At 49.9% G+C, this 13,813-nt stretch overlaps 1 protein-coding gene across 5 annotated transcripts in view; it reads left to right on the forward strand.

The window, feature by feature from the left end:
- Window positions 1–13,813, forward strand: part of OSBP2 (oxysterol binding protein 2) — a 354,387-nt gene that overhangs the window by 51,640 nt on the left and 288,934 nt on the right. For 4 of the 5 annotated variants that reach the window (XM_077834776.1, XM_077834778.1, XM_077834780.1 and 1 more), the window contains one exon: window positions 13,598–13,806. In XM_077834776.1, coding sequence (XP_077690902.1) covers window positions 13,598–13,806 — 209 coding nt within the window. Of the gene's footprint in view, window positions 1–3,811; window positions 3,955–13,597; window positions 13,807–13,813 lie in introns of those variants that run through there. The other variant, XM_077834781.1, reaches the window with a different exon arrangement.

Here is a 13,813-nt window from a genome sequence, read left to right on the forward strand (position 1 = left end):
CATTGAACCAACCCTGTGTCCTTGATGCTAGTTGCCTGTAGGGAGGCAAATTGATTTTAATATGACCCTGGGCGGGGGAGGGGGTTAAGCTCTGGCCAGCCTGAGCCTGAGAAGGAGCCAGAATTTACCAATGTGCATTGCCAAAGAGCCCCAGTAATACGTCAGCAGCCCCCCATGAGCTCCGCTGCCAGCGCCTCCCGCCCCCTGGCAGCCCCGCTGATCAGCGCCTCCCCCTCCTTCCCCGCACCACCCGATCAGCTGGTTTGTGGGGTGCAGGAGGCTCTGTGCGGGATGGGGAGGAGCGAGGGCCTGGCAGGCTCAGGGGAGGGGGCGGGAAGGGGTGGAGTGGGGGCAGGGCCTGTGGCAGCACCAGCGGCTGAGCAGTGAGCGCCCCCCGGCACACGGGCAAGTTGGCGCCGGTAGCTCCAGCCCTGGAGTCTGTGCGTGTACAAGGAGCCGCACGTGGCTCCGGAGCCATGGGTTGGCCACCCCTGCAGGGTGAACAGACTGTCTGTGTGTGCCTTGTCCTGACTGGCGTCTGTGGTGAGACACCGGGAGCCCTTTTAGAACCCCATCAAGGGAGCTGCCGTGTGCTGCAGTGGTCACTAGGATGTGAATCTCACTTTGCCCTGACAACCACCTCAGTGCATCTCTCCCCACTCTTACACGTTCTTCTATGCGTGTGTTTAGAAAGCCAGTGTTGTAGGCCTATGTAGCATCTGGCCTGCCGCCCGGGGGCTGGATCTCCGGGTTTTAACATTGGGGCTGGTTTTACGCCTGCATGCCGCTGTTCACGGGCTGTAGAATGTTCCGTGTCCTGAGCATCTCTGGGCTAGTGTTTGTGATACAGGGGAGTTGTGAGTATTTTGTGGTGTATTTGTTTGTGTGTATAGAAGAGCAGTAACATGGCTTACTTGAAATACCGTGTGAGCTTCCGGAATTGATTTGAATGGTGAATCTGTAAGGTTTGTGTAAACCGGCTGCAGCAAATCCAGTGCTACATCAATTAGTTAGTGTGAGTGGGTGATTGGTGGGACCCACTGGTGGTGTGATTGCAAAAGCATTTCAATTAGAAGCTGCAGTTTCTCCTGCTCAGGACTTCCTGAAATATTCGTCTGTGGAGCTGAAGTATACCGCACTTGGACAGTGTGTGGGGCAAAAAATTCCAGAAAATTGAAGCGATATCCCGTGAGTGCTTTTTAACATTTGTGGGTAAGGGGAAAACCTCCTTTTTTTTTTTTTAAACTCCACTTTTTTAAGGCCAGGCTATAGCAAAAGCAGCTGCTGCTCTCTCCCACAATCCTCCTCCTGGGAGAGGTCAGCAGTTTATATACATCTTGACAGATTAATTGACAAGGTAACCCATCAAACCTGCCTTTTCAACGTCCTGCTGAGCTTGAATGGTATGGCATTCCTATGGGATAGTGGAGTTTATTTCTGGGGACCAGTTCAGGGTTGTGAGTTCTGTCCCGTCTGGATTCTCGTTTTGAACTCCAATACGTCTTTCATAGGGCACCCCAGCAGAGTGCGTATGGGGGACACTGGAATTTGGGGCATCTCTGTGAAAAGGTCACTTAAAATTAATGCCCTGCTGCCGTTCTCTGGTGCCTCTGTGCAGAGCCCTGCACTCAGGTCATTAGTAACACATTCGTCACAGGCATGTTAAGGGCAGCTCAGGCCAGAGCGGTGGGAACAAAGGAGGAGGTGATGGGAAGCAGCAAGGCACTCCCACTCCTATAATTTCACCACAGCAATGATTTGGATTATCTATGTTCATCTGTCCAGGCAGTCTGCTCAACCTTGTGTGTGAGTAGCTGCTCTGCATAAGCCTGTCCTATTTATATCCCTGAGGTGCTGTGAAGAACTGTTCATTTATGTTTTTGGTTCCCTGTAAGGTGAATTCCTCCCATTGGAGCTCTGTGTGTGTGTGTGTGTCAGAGAATTGCAAACATTCAGCATCATCCTGTGTCATGTGTACATAGTGTCCCATCGTGTATCTAACCTCAAGTCAGTTTTTGTATTGGTGGCCCACATGTTTCCCCCATATGCGCAGCTCCCAGATTATCTCAGAAACCCTGGAATCAGGAAATCTGCCTGGGTCACATTATGCAATCGTTGAGCTGATGCGAGGAACAGGCAGATCTGTCTGTCCCAACGCAGGGGAGCTGCTGAAGGGCACCTTTAATTTTTGTGCTTGGAGATGGAGGAAGCAGTTTGAGGGCATTAGGCGCGCAGTCCGTGGTGTTCCCTGTGCATGTGCTCTAATTTATGGTAACTGATCTCCCATGCAAGTTTCCAGGAAAAGGTCACTCTTTTAAAAATAAAGCAAAGCACCAGTTAGAAAATTAGAAGCAGTTTCCTTGGCTGGAGGAGCAGGGATGCTGTGATTTAAGCTGGTTTAGTGGAGTCACCTTAGAACCCTTCATTTTATTTGCAAAAAACCCATGGTCATTTTGGGGCTTTGTGCCTTAAAGAGGAAAGCAGCCCTCCTGTGAGGGTAACACCAGGGAGGGTGGTGCCAGGCCTGGAAGTGGTAGCTTCATGGCACTCAGGGTCAAATTCAGCCCAGGTGCAAGCAGATGCAGCTATGCTGAGCTCCATAGGGTTACACCAGGGTTGAATTTGGCCCACAGGGCTAGTAGAGGGCATGAAGGGGTCTTTCTCCCCGCTCTTTCCTTGTGCTCCTCTGTAGCGTACAGCCCGGAGCTGCATGGGGAGCACAGGCTCTGTGCCAGGCTCCAGTCTCCCTGGGACAGGCCAGGTTCAGTGCAGATGGGGAGCTCCCAGGAGGTGCAGGTGGGCTCCCTGGGGTTTCTGTAGGGCTCTCTTCAACCTCAGTAACAGAGCAGCAAAGGCCTTTGCCCCCTTCCCTGACTGCCATCAAATTCTGTAAAAATGGGCGTGGCAGCCCTCATGTCTCTGCAGCTGCTTGTCCTGGCTCCTGGTCAGCTAGCCCCAGCCTGTGCTGTCCGGAAAGGGCTGCTCTTCCATCCTTTACCTGACTCCGGTGCATGGAAGTTGTTGTTTATTCCCCACGGCACTGGCTTATTGGAGCATCATCCTAGGAGCAGGATCATGACTGTGGGTCCCCCTTCAGTGGCACAGACTTCTGCACCCTTCTGTCAAGTTCCCCAAAGAGGGCAGGGTGGGACTGGGGCCAGGGCTTTGCACCTGTCAGTAGAGCAGAACCAAAAAGATGGGGCACATGTGCAGCACCTGTAAAGGGATGGCAGAGTGGTTGCTTTATGGAAGCCCCAGACTAGAGGAATTCTGGCTGAATCAACCACATCTCTTCCAGGGACTCCCAATGCAGTGGGTGGTCCTAGCTCATCCCACATGACACAGCCCATGGCTTAGAGTCACAGAATAGGAGGGCAACTCTTGAGTGAGTCTGTGCTGAACCCACAGTCCTCAGGCATGTCTCTCTAACCTAAAGCTCTACCATCCTGTGATGGTGGCCACCTAGGCAGGCCTAGCTTGGGTGACTGACTTCCCTTACCGAGACTCCTTCTCCTGTCTTGAGAGGCAGAGTCCCTTCTAATCCAGCCAGAGTTCCTTGGTTCTTGTCAGTTCCTGTGCTTCGGCCCTGTGTGTTTAAAACCAACTGAGCAGGCTTTGGGGAGGTTGGGCCAGGCTCCTCAGAGCCAGAGGCCCTGCTGTTGTCCCATAACATCCTCACGTGTTTGCTGAGGGGTGGCTTAGCATGAGCCATTGTTTCCATCCTGCTCACTTTTCCTTACAGCCGCCTGTTAAACTAAACCAATAGATTCATACAGTAACACACGCTTTCTCTGTGCAGCCAGGATTGAGAGTCACCATGTTCCTCCCCCTCAACCCCCCGTCTCCAGATGGAGAGCATCTGTCTTGTGGTAGCTGGGTGTGAGCTCCTGTACAGCACCAGCCTTTCAAATGCTCTCCTCGGGACTCTGCCATGGATTGCTTTGCAGGTTAACGGTAGGTACCCCCACTGAAGAGTGTTTCCCCTGCATCATTCAGCCCCTATCACTGGACACTCAGTAATTAACAGGGATGCTGTTCCTAATGAGACAGTGTTAAATGCAGCTGGAAGGTTACAACTCCGAATCATATCCCTTATAACAGCACAGCATTGCAATTTATTTATAGTGAAAATAAATATTTGTTTCCAGTGTGCATAAAATTCTTACAGAGCAGGTCCATGTCCGTCCCTTGCACAGTTACATGGTGGTGGGCTCTGAGCATGCAGGGTTCTTCAGGGCAGAGAGGCTTGGCATTGCTGTGTTTGGCTCAGTGAAAGCATCTGCTAGGGAGCAGCAGCAGTTCAAAAAGTGCGCCTGCTTTCTGGGTGAATCCAAGAAGACGCAGAAAATAGTCAATCTTCTCCTGGAACACTGGCTGTGATCCCTGCCTCTCCTTGAGGAGCATAGAGCTGAGATGATCTAGGAAAGGAGCAGATAAAACTGGGGCAGGAGGGGGCGTAGAGAGCAGGTGACCTTGCGAGGTCCCTCCCAACCCTACATTTCTATGATTATTTAACCCAGTAATTCCCAAACTGGGGTTCATACATCATCTGCTGTAGGACTGTGGAGAGCTGGGTGGTCACATGGTGCAGGTTCTCCACATTCCCAGGTTCTTTGGCATGGCAGGACTCTAAAAGCAGCTGGAAAGGAGGAGTCATTATTCTCTTGTACTCACCTACAGTTGCTGCAGGAAATACTTCACATTCCAACCAAAGGGCTTTTCAAAGGCACCCGGTTTGTTTAAGAGCACAGGTCCCATGAACTGCCAGTGGGATCTGTGCTCCTGAGCCACTTATGCGCCTTTGAAAATCCCACCCTAATGAGTGAGTTGGCTAAGGAGTTACATATGTCTGAGATTTTCACAGGAGCCCAAGTGAGTTAAGAGCCAAGATCCCATTGGTTTCAGTGCGAGTTGAACACCTAACTCACTTAGACTCCTTTGAAAATCCCTGCATAAAGTAACTGGCAAATTTAAGCATGACCATTGTGTGTCCCGGGAAGGAGAGGATGGCTGGCTGCCAGGGCAGTATGTACAAGAAGGGAATAATGGGTCCAGGAACATGGAAGAGAGCAGAGGGAAGGGGAGGTGAAGAGGCAAAGGAGACAATGTAGTTAACTTTTCAAATCGGTGGAACCCTTAAAAGCGGTTTGATATATTTTAAATGTCGCTTGATGTCACTGTTCCCTGTAAAGTAGTTGATGTGGATGACACAGGGTTATGTGACCAGGTGGGGGTGGATCCAATGAGGAGCAGGTGGAGGACAGTTGACCATAAGAGTCTTTCACTGACGGTGTGGGCTATACTAAGGATTTATCGGGAAGAGGAATTAGAGGGGCCTTGAGGGGCTTTGTGAAAATTGATCCGTCCCCTCTGTCTTTACCCTGTTCCGTGATACTCATGAGAACTTAGTACCTTTAGAACCAGTCAATGGACAGAATACTTCAGGTAGTGTCTATGTAGCCAATAATTAACCTGCAGGACTCATTGCTGCAGGAAGTCACCAAGAAATTCTGTAGATGGCTTTTTAAAATGCCTAGATAATGTTATGGCCACTAATAACATCTGGAATGGTGCAAGCTAAGCATGTGTTTAATGAGGTCTCTAACTTCAGGGCATAAACTGTTCTGTAGGAATCAAGGCCTCCTGCTTCCCACCCATGAAGCATTACACAATTGGCCAGGTGTAATTATGAACTTGTTGTGCAAGATTTTGGATGTCAGCTGTGATCTGATTGGTTAATGAGGCCTGTCATAGATGCATCTACACAATACACCTTGACACATCTCTCATATGCTGCTACCTCTGGGACTCACTCCTGTGTGTATGTGCAAACACTTGCACGTCATCTACCAGCCTTTATTATAGGTCGGGATCCCTCAGGGGGTCGCGAGCTGTCAGCTTCCACCCCAAACTCTGCTTTGCCTCTAGCATTTATAATGGTGTTAAATATATAAAAAAGTATTTTTAATTCAAAAGGGGGGTCACACTTGGAGGCTTGCTATGTGAAAGGGGTCACCAGTACAAAAGTTTGAGAATCACTGTTCTAGGTGAATTAGCATCTTGCTGCAGTATGACTCCTGCAGTGAAGGCTGCAAAACTCTTTTCCCATACTCCCTATTTTCACATGCCTCCAACTTTCCAAAACCTCTTTTGGGCTGAAATTTCACAGGGATGGTGTCTGAAAGTAATTTTTTTCAGAAAGTTTAAGCAAAATCCCTGCCTCTGTTTTTGAGCCATGGGAAAGGGGACACTATACTTCGTTCATATTTTTAAAAAAATCTGACCACATTTTTGAAACAAGCCTATAGCAAAACCAGCTGAATTTTAGAACGATAAACTTGACCTGGGCATACTCCTTAATCGGGATTGAGCATCATTAGGCATAGGGGAGAATTAAAAATAAAAAATGGCATCAGTAATTGAAAAGTCACTGCAAATCACTGAGCAAACTGCGGCTATTCTCAGGCTGTTGCTGGGGAAATTTGCAACCAGGAGACTGTCACTCAGCAGCAGCCTCCCCTTACTGCCTCAGATCCTCCCTTCCCCCAGCTCAGCATCAAGCACAGGAGAAAACCTTGCATTCTGCAGTTCAAAATATGACAACTGTTTAAATGTAACTAACAACATACCAGCAAAGCAGCCCACAATCTGCTCATCCAGAAGCAGCATTCCTCCTCCATCTTGCTTCTCCTTCCCATTGCCCTTCCTCCTCCCAGTCATGGTCTGCTGGTCTTCAATTCCTTTTGAGGTTTAATTAGATCATCAATTCTGCAGGCCTGGGACCCTGCTACTTAATTGTATGAAAAATTCCTTGCACTTCATGTAAGGCTAAAACATGCCATAAACCACCACTGAGGGGAGAGTAAAAAGTGATGCTGTGATAAAAAGGAGCTGGAGGTTTCTAAATCCTATGCCATGGTTTCCATTTTTATTAATCATGGTGGTGCCTAGGGACTAACCAAGAATGGCCACGTACTTGGGGCTGTACAAACAGAGCTGCAGACAGTCCCTGCCCCGCAGAGGAATGCGGGGAGGGAGGATAATGCACAAGCAGAGTGAACAATTTGAGGGCAGGTTGCAGAGTAACAGCCGTGTTAGTCTGTATTTGCAAAAAGAAAAGGAGTACTTGTGGCACCTTAGAGACTAACCAATTTATCTGAGCATAAGCTTTCGTGAGCTACAGCTCACTTCATCGGATGCATACTGTGGAAAGTACAGAAGACGTTTTTATACACACAAACCATGGAAAAAATGGGTGATTATCACTACAAAAGGTGATCTCTCCCCTCCACAGGAGAGTGGGGTGGGTGGAGAGAAAACCTTTTGTAGTGATAATCACCCATTTTTTCCATGGTTTGTGTGTATAAAAACGTCTTCTGTACTTTCCACAGTATGCATCCAATGAAGTGAGCTGTAGCTCACGAAAGCTTATGCTCAAATTGGTTAGTCTCTAAATTTGAGGGCAGCAAATGATTTGTTTGGCTGATGGAGTGTGGTTGGGAGGGGATGCACCAAATGGCAAGGCAAACGAGAGGGAGCATTGAGGAGAGGAGTGGTGGGGGCAAGGGCCAAAGCAGGAGGGCATGAGGGGCAGGTGTGGAGTGAGGCTGAAGTGAAGAGACTGAGGGAGGCAGTAGGCAGGGGTTGGCTCAAACCGCCCATCAGGCTAAGCCAGGGACAGGCCGGTCCAACTGTAGAAAGTTTTCTGACACTGGTGTCCAAAGGTCCCTGACTGAGCAGCTCCTGCAGCTGTCTGCTGGCTGGTTCCAGCTGCTTCCTCCACACTGCTACTGCTGCCTGGATCCTGCTGCCCGGGGGAAGTGAGAGCAGGATCCAGGCATCACAGCAGCTCGGAGGAAGCAGCCGGAGCTAACGAGTGGACAGTCAGCAGCCTGTTCCCATCCCATGTGGTCCCTGGAGGTGCTCTTCCGTGCATCTGCAGCTGGATCCTGCTCCCCACGCCGCTGCCTGCTGCCCAGGGGAAGGGAGAGCACAGGTGAGAGACGAGCCCCGGTGGGTTGGGAACCATTGGCATATAGCATCGTGAGCAACAGGCACTTTACAAATGCAGAGTAAATCTAACAGCCTAGTTTCCTGCAAATTAGGGGATGAAATCACCCCTAAGTAATGATTCCTAGGAAGGTGTTTGTCCCCAGTAGAATGTTGGCCAATGACTTCCCTCGCAGGGCTCACTGCTGGGCTGAGTGCTACACATGTGTCTGGGGTGAAGTGAATTCTGTGGGCGTTTAATCCTACAAAAATATGAAGCTGAGCCTGCAGCCCTTACTCACGTGAGTAATCCCATACAGCAAACAGGAGTGTTGTCAAGGCTGGTTGTCATGTTGCTAAAATGCATGTGTACAGCTCCGAAGAGCTTCACAGACGGGAAGTCACAACAGTCTAAACATCAGACAAGAGTCAACAATTGAGAGCAGATAAAGGGGCATGGCAGAGAGAGAGTTAGCCCTGGTCTACACTAGGACTTTAGGTCGAATTTAGCAGCGTTAAATCGATGTAAACCTGCACCCGTACACACGATGAAGCCCTTTTTTCGACTTAAAGGGCTCTTAAAATCGGTTTCCTTACTCCACCCCTGACAAGTGGATTAGCACTTAAATCAGTCTTGCTGGGTCGAATTTGGGGTACTGTGGACACAATTCAACGGTAATGGCCTCCGGGAGCTATCCCAGAGTGCTCCATTGTGACCGCTCTGGACAGCACTCTCAACTCGGATGCACTGGTCAGGTAGACAGGAAAAGAACCACAAACTTTTGAATCTCATTCCCTGTTTGGCCAGCGTGGCAAGCTGCAGGTGACTATGCGGAGCTCATCAGCAGAGGTGACCATGATGGAGTCCCAGAACAAAAGAGCTCCAGCATGGACCGAGCGGGAGGTATGGGATCTGATCGCTGTATGGGGAGAGGAATCCGTGCTATCAGAACTCCGTTCCAGTTTTCGAAATGCCAAAACATTTGTCAAAATCTCCCAGGGCATGAAGGACAGAGGCCATAACAGGGACCCGAAGCCTAGTGCCGTGTGAAACTTAAGGAGCTGAGGCAAGCCTACCAGAAAACCAGAGAGGCGAACGGCCGCTCCGGGTCAGAGCCCCAAACATGCCGCTTCTATGATGAGCTGCATGCCATTTTAGGGGGTTCAGCCACCACTACCCCAGCCGTGTTGTTTGACTCCTTCAATGGAGATGGAGGCAACACGGAAGCAGGTTTTGGGGACGAAGATGATGATGATGATGATGAGGTTGTAGATAGCTCACAGCAAGCAAGCGGAGAAACCGATTTTCCCAACAGCCAGGAACTGTTTCTCACCCTGGACCTGGAGCCAGTACCCCCCGAACCCACCCAAGGCTGCCTCCTTGACCCAGCAGGCTGAGAAGGGACCTCCGGTGAGTGTACCTTTTAAAATACTATATATGGTTTAAAAGCAAACGTGAAAAGATTAATTTGCCCTGGTATTTGCAGCTCTCCTGGATGTACTCCCAAAGCCTTTGCAAAAGGTTTCTGGGGAGGGCAGCCTTATTGCGTCCTCCATGGTAGGACACTTTACCAATCCAGGCCAGTAGCACGTACTCGGGAATCATTGTACAACAAAGCATTGCAGTGTATGTTTGCTGGCATTCAAACAACATCCGTTCTTTATCTCTCTGTGTTATCCGCAGGAGAGCGAGATATCATTCATGGTCACCTGGTTGAAATAGGGGGCTTTTCTTCGGGGGACACTCAGAAGTGCCTGTTCCTGCTGAGCTGTTTGCCTGTGGCTGAACAGAAATGTTCCCCACTGTTAGCCATGGGGGGCGGAGGGTTGAGGGGGTAGCCACGTGGTGGGGGCAGGCAAAATGCGACCTTGTAAGGAAAGCACATGTGCTATGTACGTAATGTTAACAGCAAGGTTTACCCTGAAAGAGTGTAGCCATTGTTTTATAAAATGGGTCTTTTTAAATACCGCTGTCCCTTTTTTTTCTTCCATCAGCTGCATGTGTTTCAATGATCACAGGATCTTCTCCTTCCCAGAGGCTAGTGAAGATTAGAAAGAAAAAAAAAAACGCACTCGTGATGAAATGTTCTCTGAGCTCATGCTGTCCTCCCACACTGACAGAGCACAGACGAATGCGTGGAGGCAAATAATGTCAGAGTGCAGGAAAGCACAAAATGACCGGGAGAGTAAGTGAAGGGCTGAAGAGAGTAAGTGGCGGGCTGAAGCTGAAAGGTGGCAGCAGCGTGATGAGAGGAGGCAGGATTCAATGCTGAGGCTGCTGGAAGCACAGACTGCCGCTACAGCCCCTGTGTAACCAACCACCCTCCTCCCCAAGTTCCATAGCCTCCTCACCCAGACGCCCAAGAACACGGTGGGGGGGCCTCCGGCCAACTAGCCACTCCACCACAGGGGATTGCCCAAAAAACAGAAGGCTGGCATTCAATAAATTTTAAAGCTGTAAACTTTTAAAGTGCTGTGTGGCATTTTCCTTCCCTCCACCACCACCTCTCCTGTGCTACCTTGGTAGTCATCCCTCTATTTGTGTGATGAATGAATAAAGAATGCATGAATGTGAAGCAACAATGACTTTATTGCCTCTGCAAGCGGTGATCGAAGGGAGGAGGGGAGGGTGGTTAGCTTACAGGGAAGTAGAGTGAACCAAGGGGCGGGGGGTTTCATCATGGAGAAACAAACAGAACTTTCACACCGTAGCCTGTCCAGTCATGAAACTGGTTTTCAAAGCTTCTCTTTTGCGTACCGCGCCCTCCTGCGCTCTTCTAACCGCCCTGGTGTCTGGCTGCGCATAACCAGCAGCCAGGCAATTTGCCTCAACCTCCCACCCCGCCATAAACGTCTCCCCCTTACTCTCAGAAATATTGTGGAGCGCACAGCAAGCAGTAATAACAGTGGGAATATTGGTTTCGCTGAGGTCTAAGTGAGTCAGTAAACTGCGCCAGCGCACCTTTAAACGTCCAAATGCACATTCTACCACCATTCTGCACTTGCTCAGCTTGTAGTTGAACAGCTCCTGACTACTGTCCAGGCTGCCTGTTTACGGCTTCATGAGCCATGGCATTAAGGGGTAGGCTGGGTCCCCAAGGATAACTATAGGCATTTCAACATCCCCAACAGTTATTTTCTGGTCTGGGAATAAGGTCCCTTCCTGCAGCTTTTGAAACAGACCAGAGTTCCTGAAGATGCGAGCGTCATGTACCTTTCCCGGCCATCGCACGTTGATGTTGGTGAAACGTCCCTTGTGATCCACCAGAGCTTGCAGCACTATTGAAAAGTACCCCTTGCGGTTTATGTACTCCCCGGCTTGGTGCTCCAGTGCCAAGATAGGGATATGGGTTCCATCTATGGCCCCACCACAATTAGGGAATCCCATTGCAGCAAAGCCAAAGCCATCCGCTATGACCTGCACATTTCCCAGGGTCACTACCCTTGATATCAGCAGATCTTTGATTGCGTGGGCTACTTGCATCACAGCAGCCCCCACAGTAGATTTGCCCACTCCAAATTGATTCCTAACTGACCGGTAGCTGTCTGGCATTGCAAACTTCCACAGAGCTATCGCCACTTGCTTCTCAACTGTGAGGGCTGCTCTCATCTTGGTATTCATGCGCTTCAGGGTAGGGGAAAGCAAGTCACAAAGTTCCATGAAAGTGCCCTTACGCATGCGAAAGTTTCGCAGCCACTGGGAATCGTCCCAGACCTGCAACACTATGCAGTCCCACCAGTCTGTGCTTGTTTCCCGAGCCCAGAATCGGCGTTCCACCTCATGAGCCTGCCCCAGTAGCACCATGATGCATGCATTGGCAGGGCTCATGCTTTCAGAGAAATCTGTGTCCATGTCCTGATCACTCACATGACCGCGCTGACGTCGCCTCCTCGCCCGGTATCGCTCTGCCAGGTTCTGGTGCTGCATATACTGCTGGATAATGCGTGTGGTGTTTAATGTGCTCCTAATTGCCAAAGTGAGCTGAGCGGCCTCCATGCTTGCCTTGGTATGGCGTCCTCACAGAAAAAAGGCGCGGAACGATTGTCTGCCGTTGCCCTGATGGAGGGAGGGGCAACTGACGACATGGCTTACAGGGAATTAAAATCAACAAAGGGGGTGGCTTTACATCAAGGAGTATTTCAGGCAGGACTTCACGGAGGGTTCCAATAAGAAATGGTGCACCTAAGTAATTGTTCTTATTGGAACAAGGAGGTTAGTCTGGCCTCTGATTGATACATGGCTAGATTTACCTCGCTGCACCTTCCCTGTGAGTGACTGCAGTGTGACCTAGAGGAATGAGTCCCCAGGGCAGGGGGGGGGAAGCAAATGAGTACAAAACAAATCTGGTCTATTTCTCGTCTTGATCCACTCCATCTATCTTTTACATCTTTGGCTGGCAGCAGACGGTGCAGAAGGACTGCAAGCCATCCACATCTCATGGCTGCTCGGCAGAAGATGGTACAATAGGACTGCTAGCAATCCGTATCGCCTGCCTGCTCACCATAAGATGGTTCAATAGGACTGGCTGCAGGACTAAAGAGAATGACCTGGTCAAGTCACTTCTAACGTAGTCCCTGCACCCATGTCTGCCCAGGCGCTCCTGGCTGACGTGGCCAGGAGCACCTCGGATATGATGATGATGGCTACCAGTCCTATTGCACAGTCTGCTGCCACAAGGCAACGGGTTGCTGCTGCTGTGTAGCAATGCAGTACCGTGTCTGCCAGAACCCAGGAGGCATACAATGACGGTTACCTGAGCGGGCTCCATGCTTGCCGTGGTATGGAGTCTGCACAGGTAACTGAAGAAAAAAGGCGCGAAACGATTGTCTGCTGCTGCTTTCATGGAGGGAGGGAGGGAACGGGGGCCTGACGATATGTACCCAGAACCACCTGCGACAATGTTTTAGCCCCATCAGGCATTGGGATCTCAACCCAGAATTCCAGTGGGCAGCGGAGACTGCGGGAACTGTGGGATAGCTACCCACAGTGCAACGCTCCGGAAGTCGACGCTTGCCTCGGTCCTGTGGACACACTCTGCCGACTACATGCACTTAGAGCATTTTCTGTGGGGAGACACACACTCGAATATATAAAAACGATTTCTAAAAAACCAGCTTCTATAAATTCGACCTAATTTCGTAGTGTAGACATACCCTTAGTCTTGTGAGTCAGAGCTACTGAATGGGACCCTGGCAATGAAAGTGGGAAGGGAAAGAAGCAGCAGTAAGAATTAGGCGGGAAATGCTGTGTGGGGGGGGGGAAGAGCTTTAAGTAATGTAACTTTGGACAGCAAGAAGCTTATTTTACTGGGTTGCAAAACCCTAAAGGTAACAGACGAGGGCTGCGCAGTGAAAGCGACTGAACACTTCATTCCAAACTGTGTGTGTTGGATTGTTTCTGTTCCTTTCGGGAAGTGCTCCTGGCTTTGAAGGCTCAGTTTTGTTCTCTGAATTCTCTGGGTGTTTTTCTTTGCAGCTGCTCTAGCGGGTTAGTTTTGCAGAATAGTGCATGGCAAGCAGGGGAATGTTGTGTGATCAAGGAATAGTAGTTTTTTAAAAGGTCTGAGTGTGGACCCAGAGGATTTTATACCCCTTCTCTCTCGTGCAGGACACAGGCTGAAATGGCTCACACCTGCCGCGGAACCATCAACTTGTCAACAGCGCACATTGATACGGAGGACTCCTGTAACATCGTACTCTCCAATGGGGGAAGGACATACCATCTAAAGGCAAGCTCCGAAGTGGAGAGGCAACGATGGGTCACTGCTTTGGAGCTGGCCAAAGCAAAAGCTATCCGTATGAGGAACAACCAGTCAGGTAGAGT

This window comes from Eretmochelys imbricata, chromosome 15 (genome assembly GCF_965152235.1).
Source record: "Eretmochelys imbricata isolate rEreImb1 chromosome 15, rEreImb1.hap1, whole genome shotgun sequence".
In the NCBI taxonomy this organism is placed as follows: domain Eukaryota; kingdom Metazoa; phylum Chordata; order Testudines; family Cheloniidae; genus Eretmochelys; species Eretmochelys imbricata.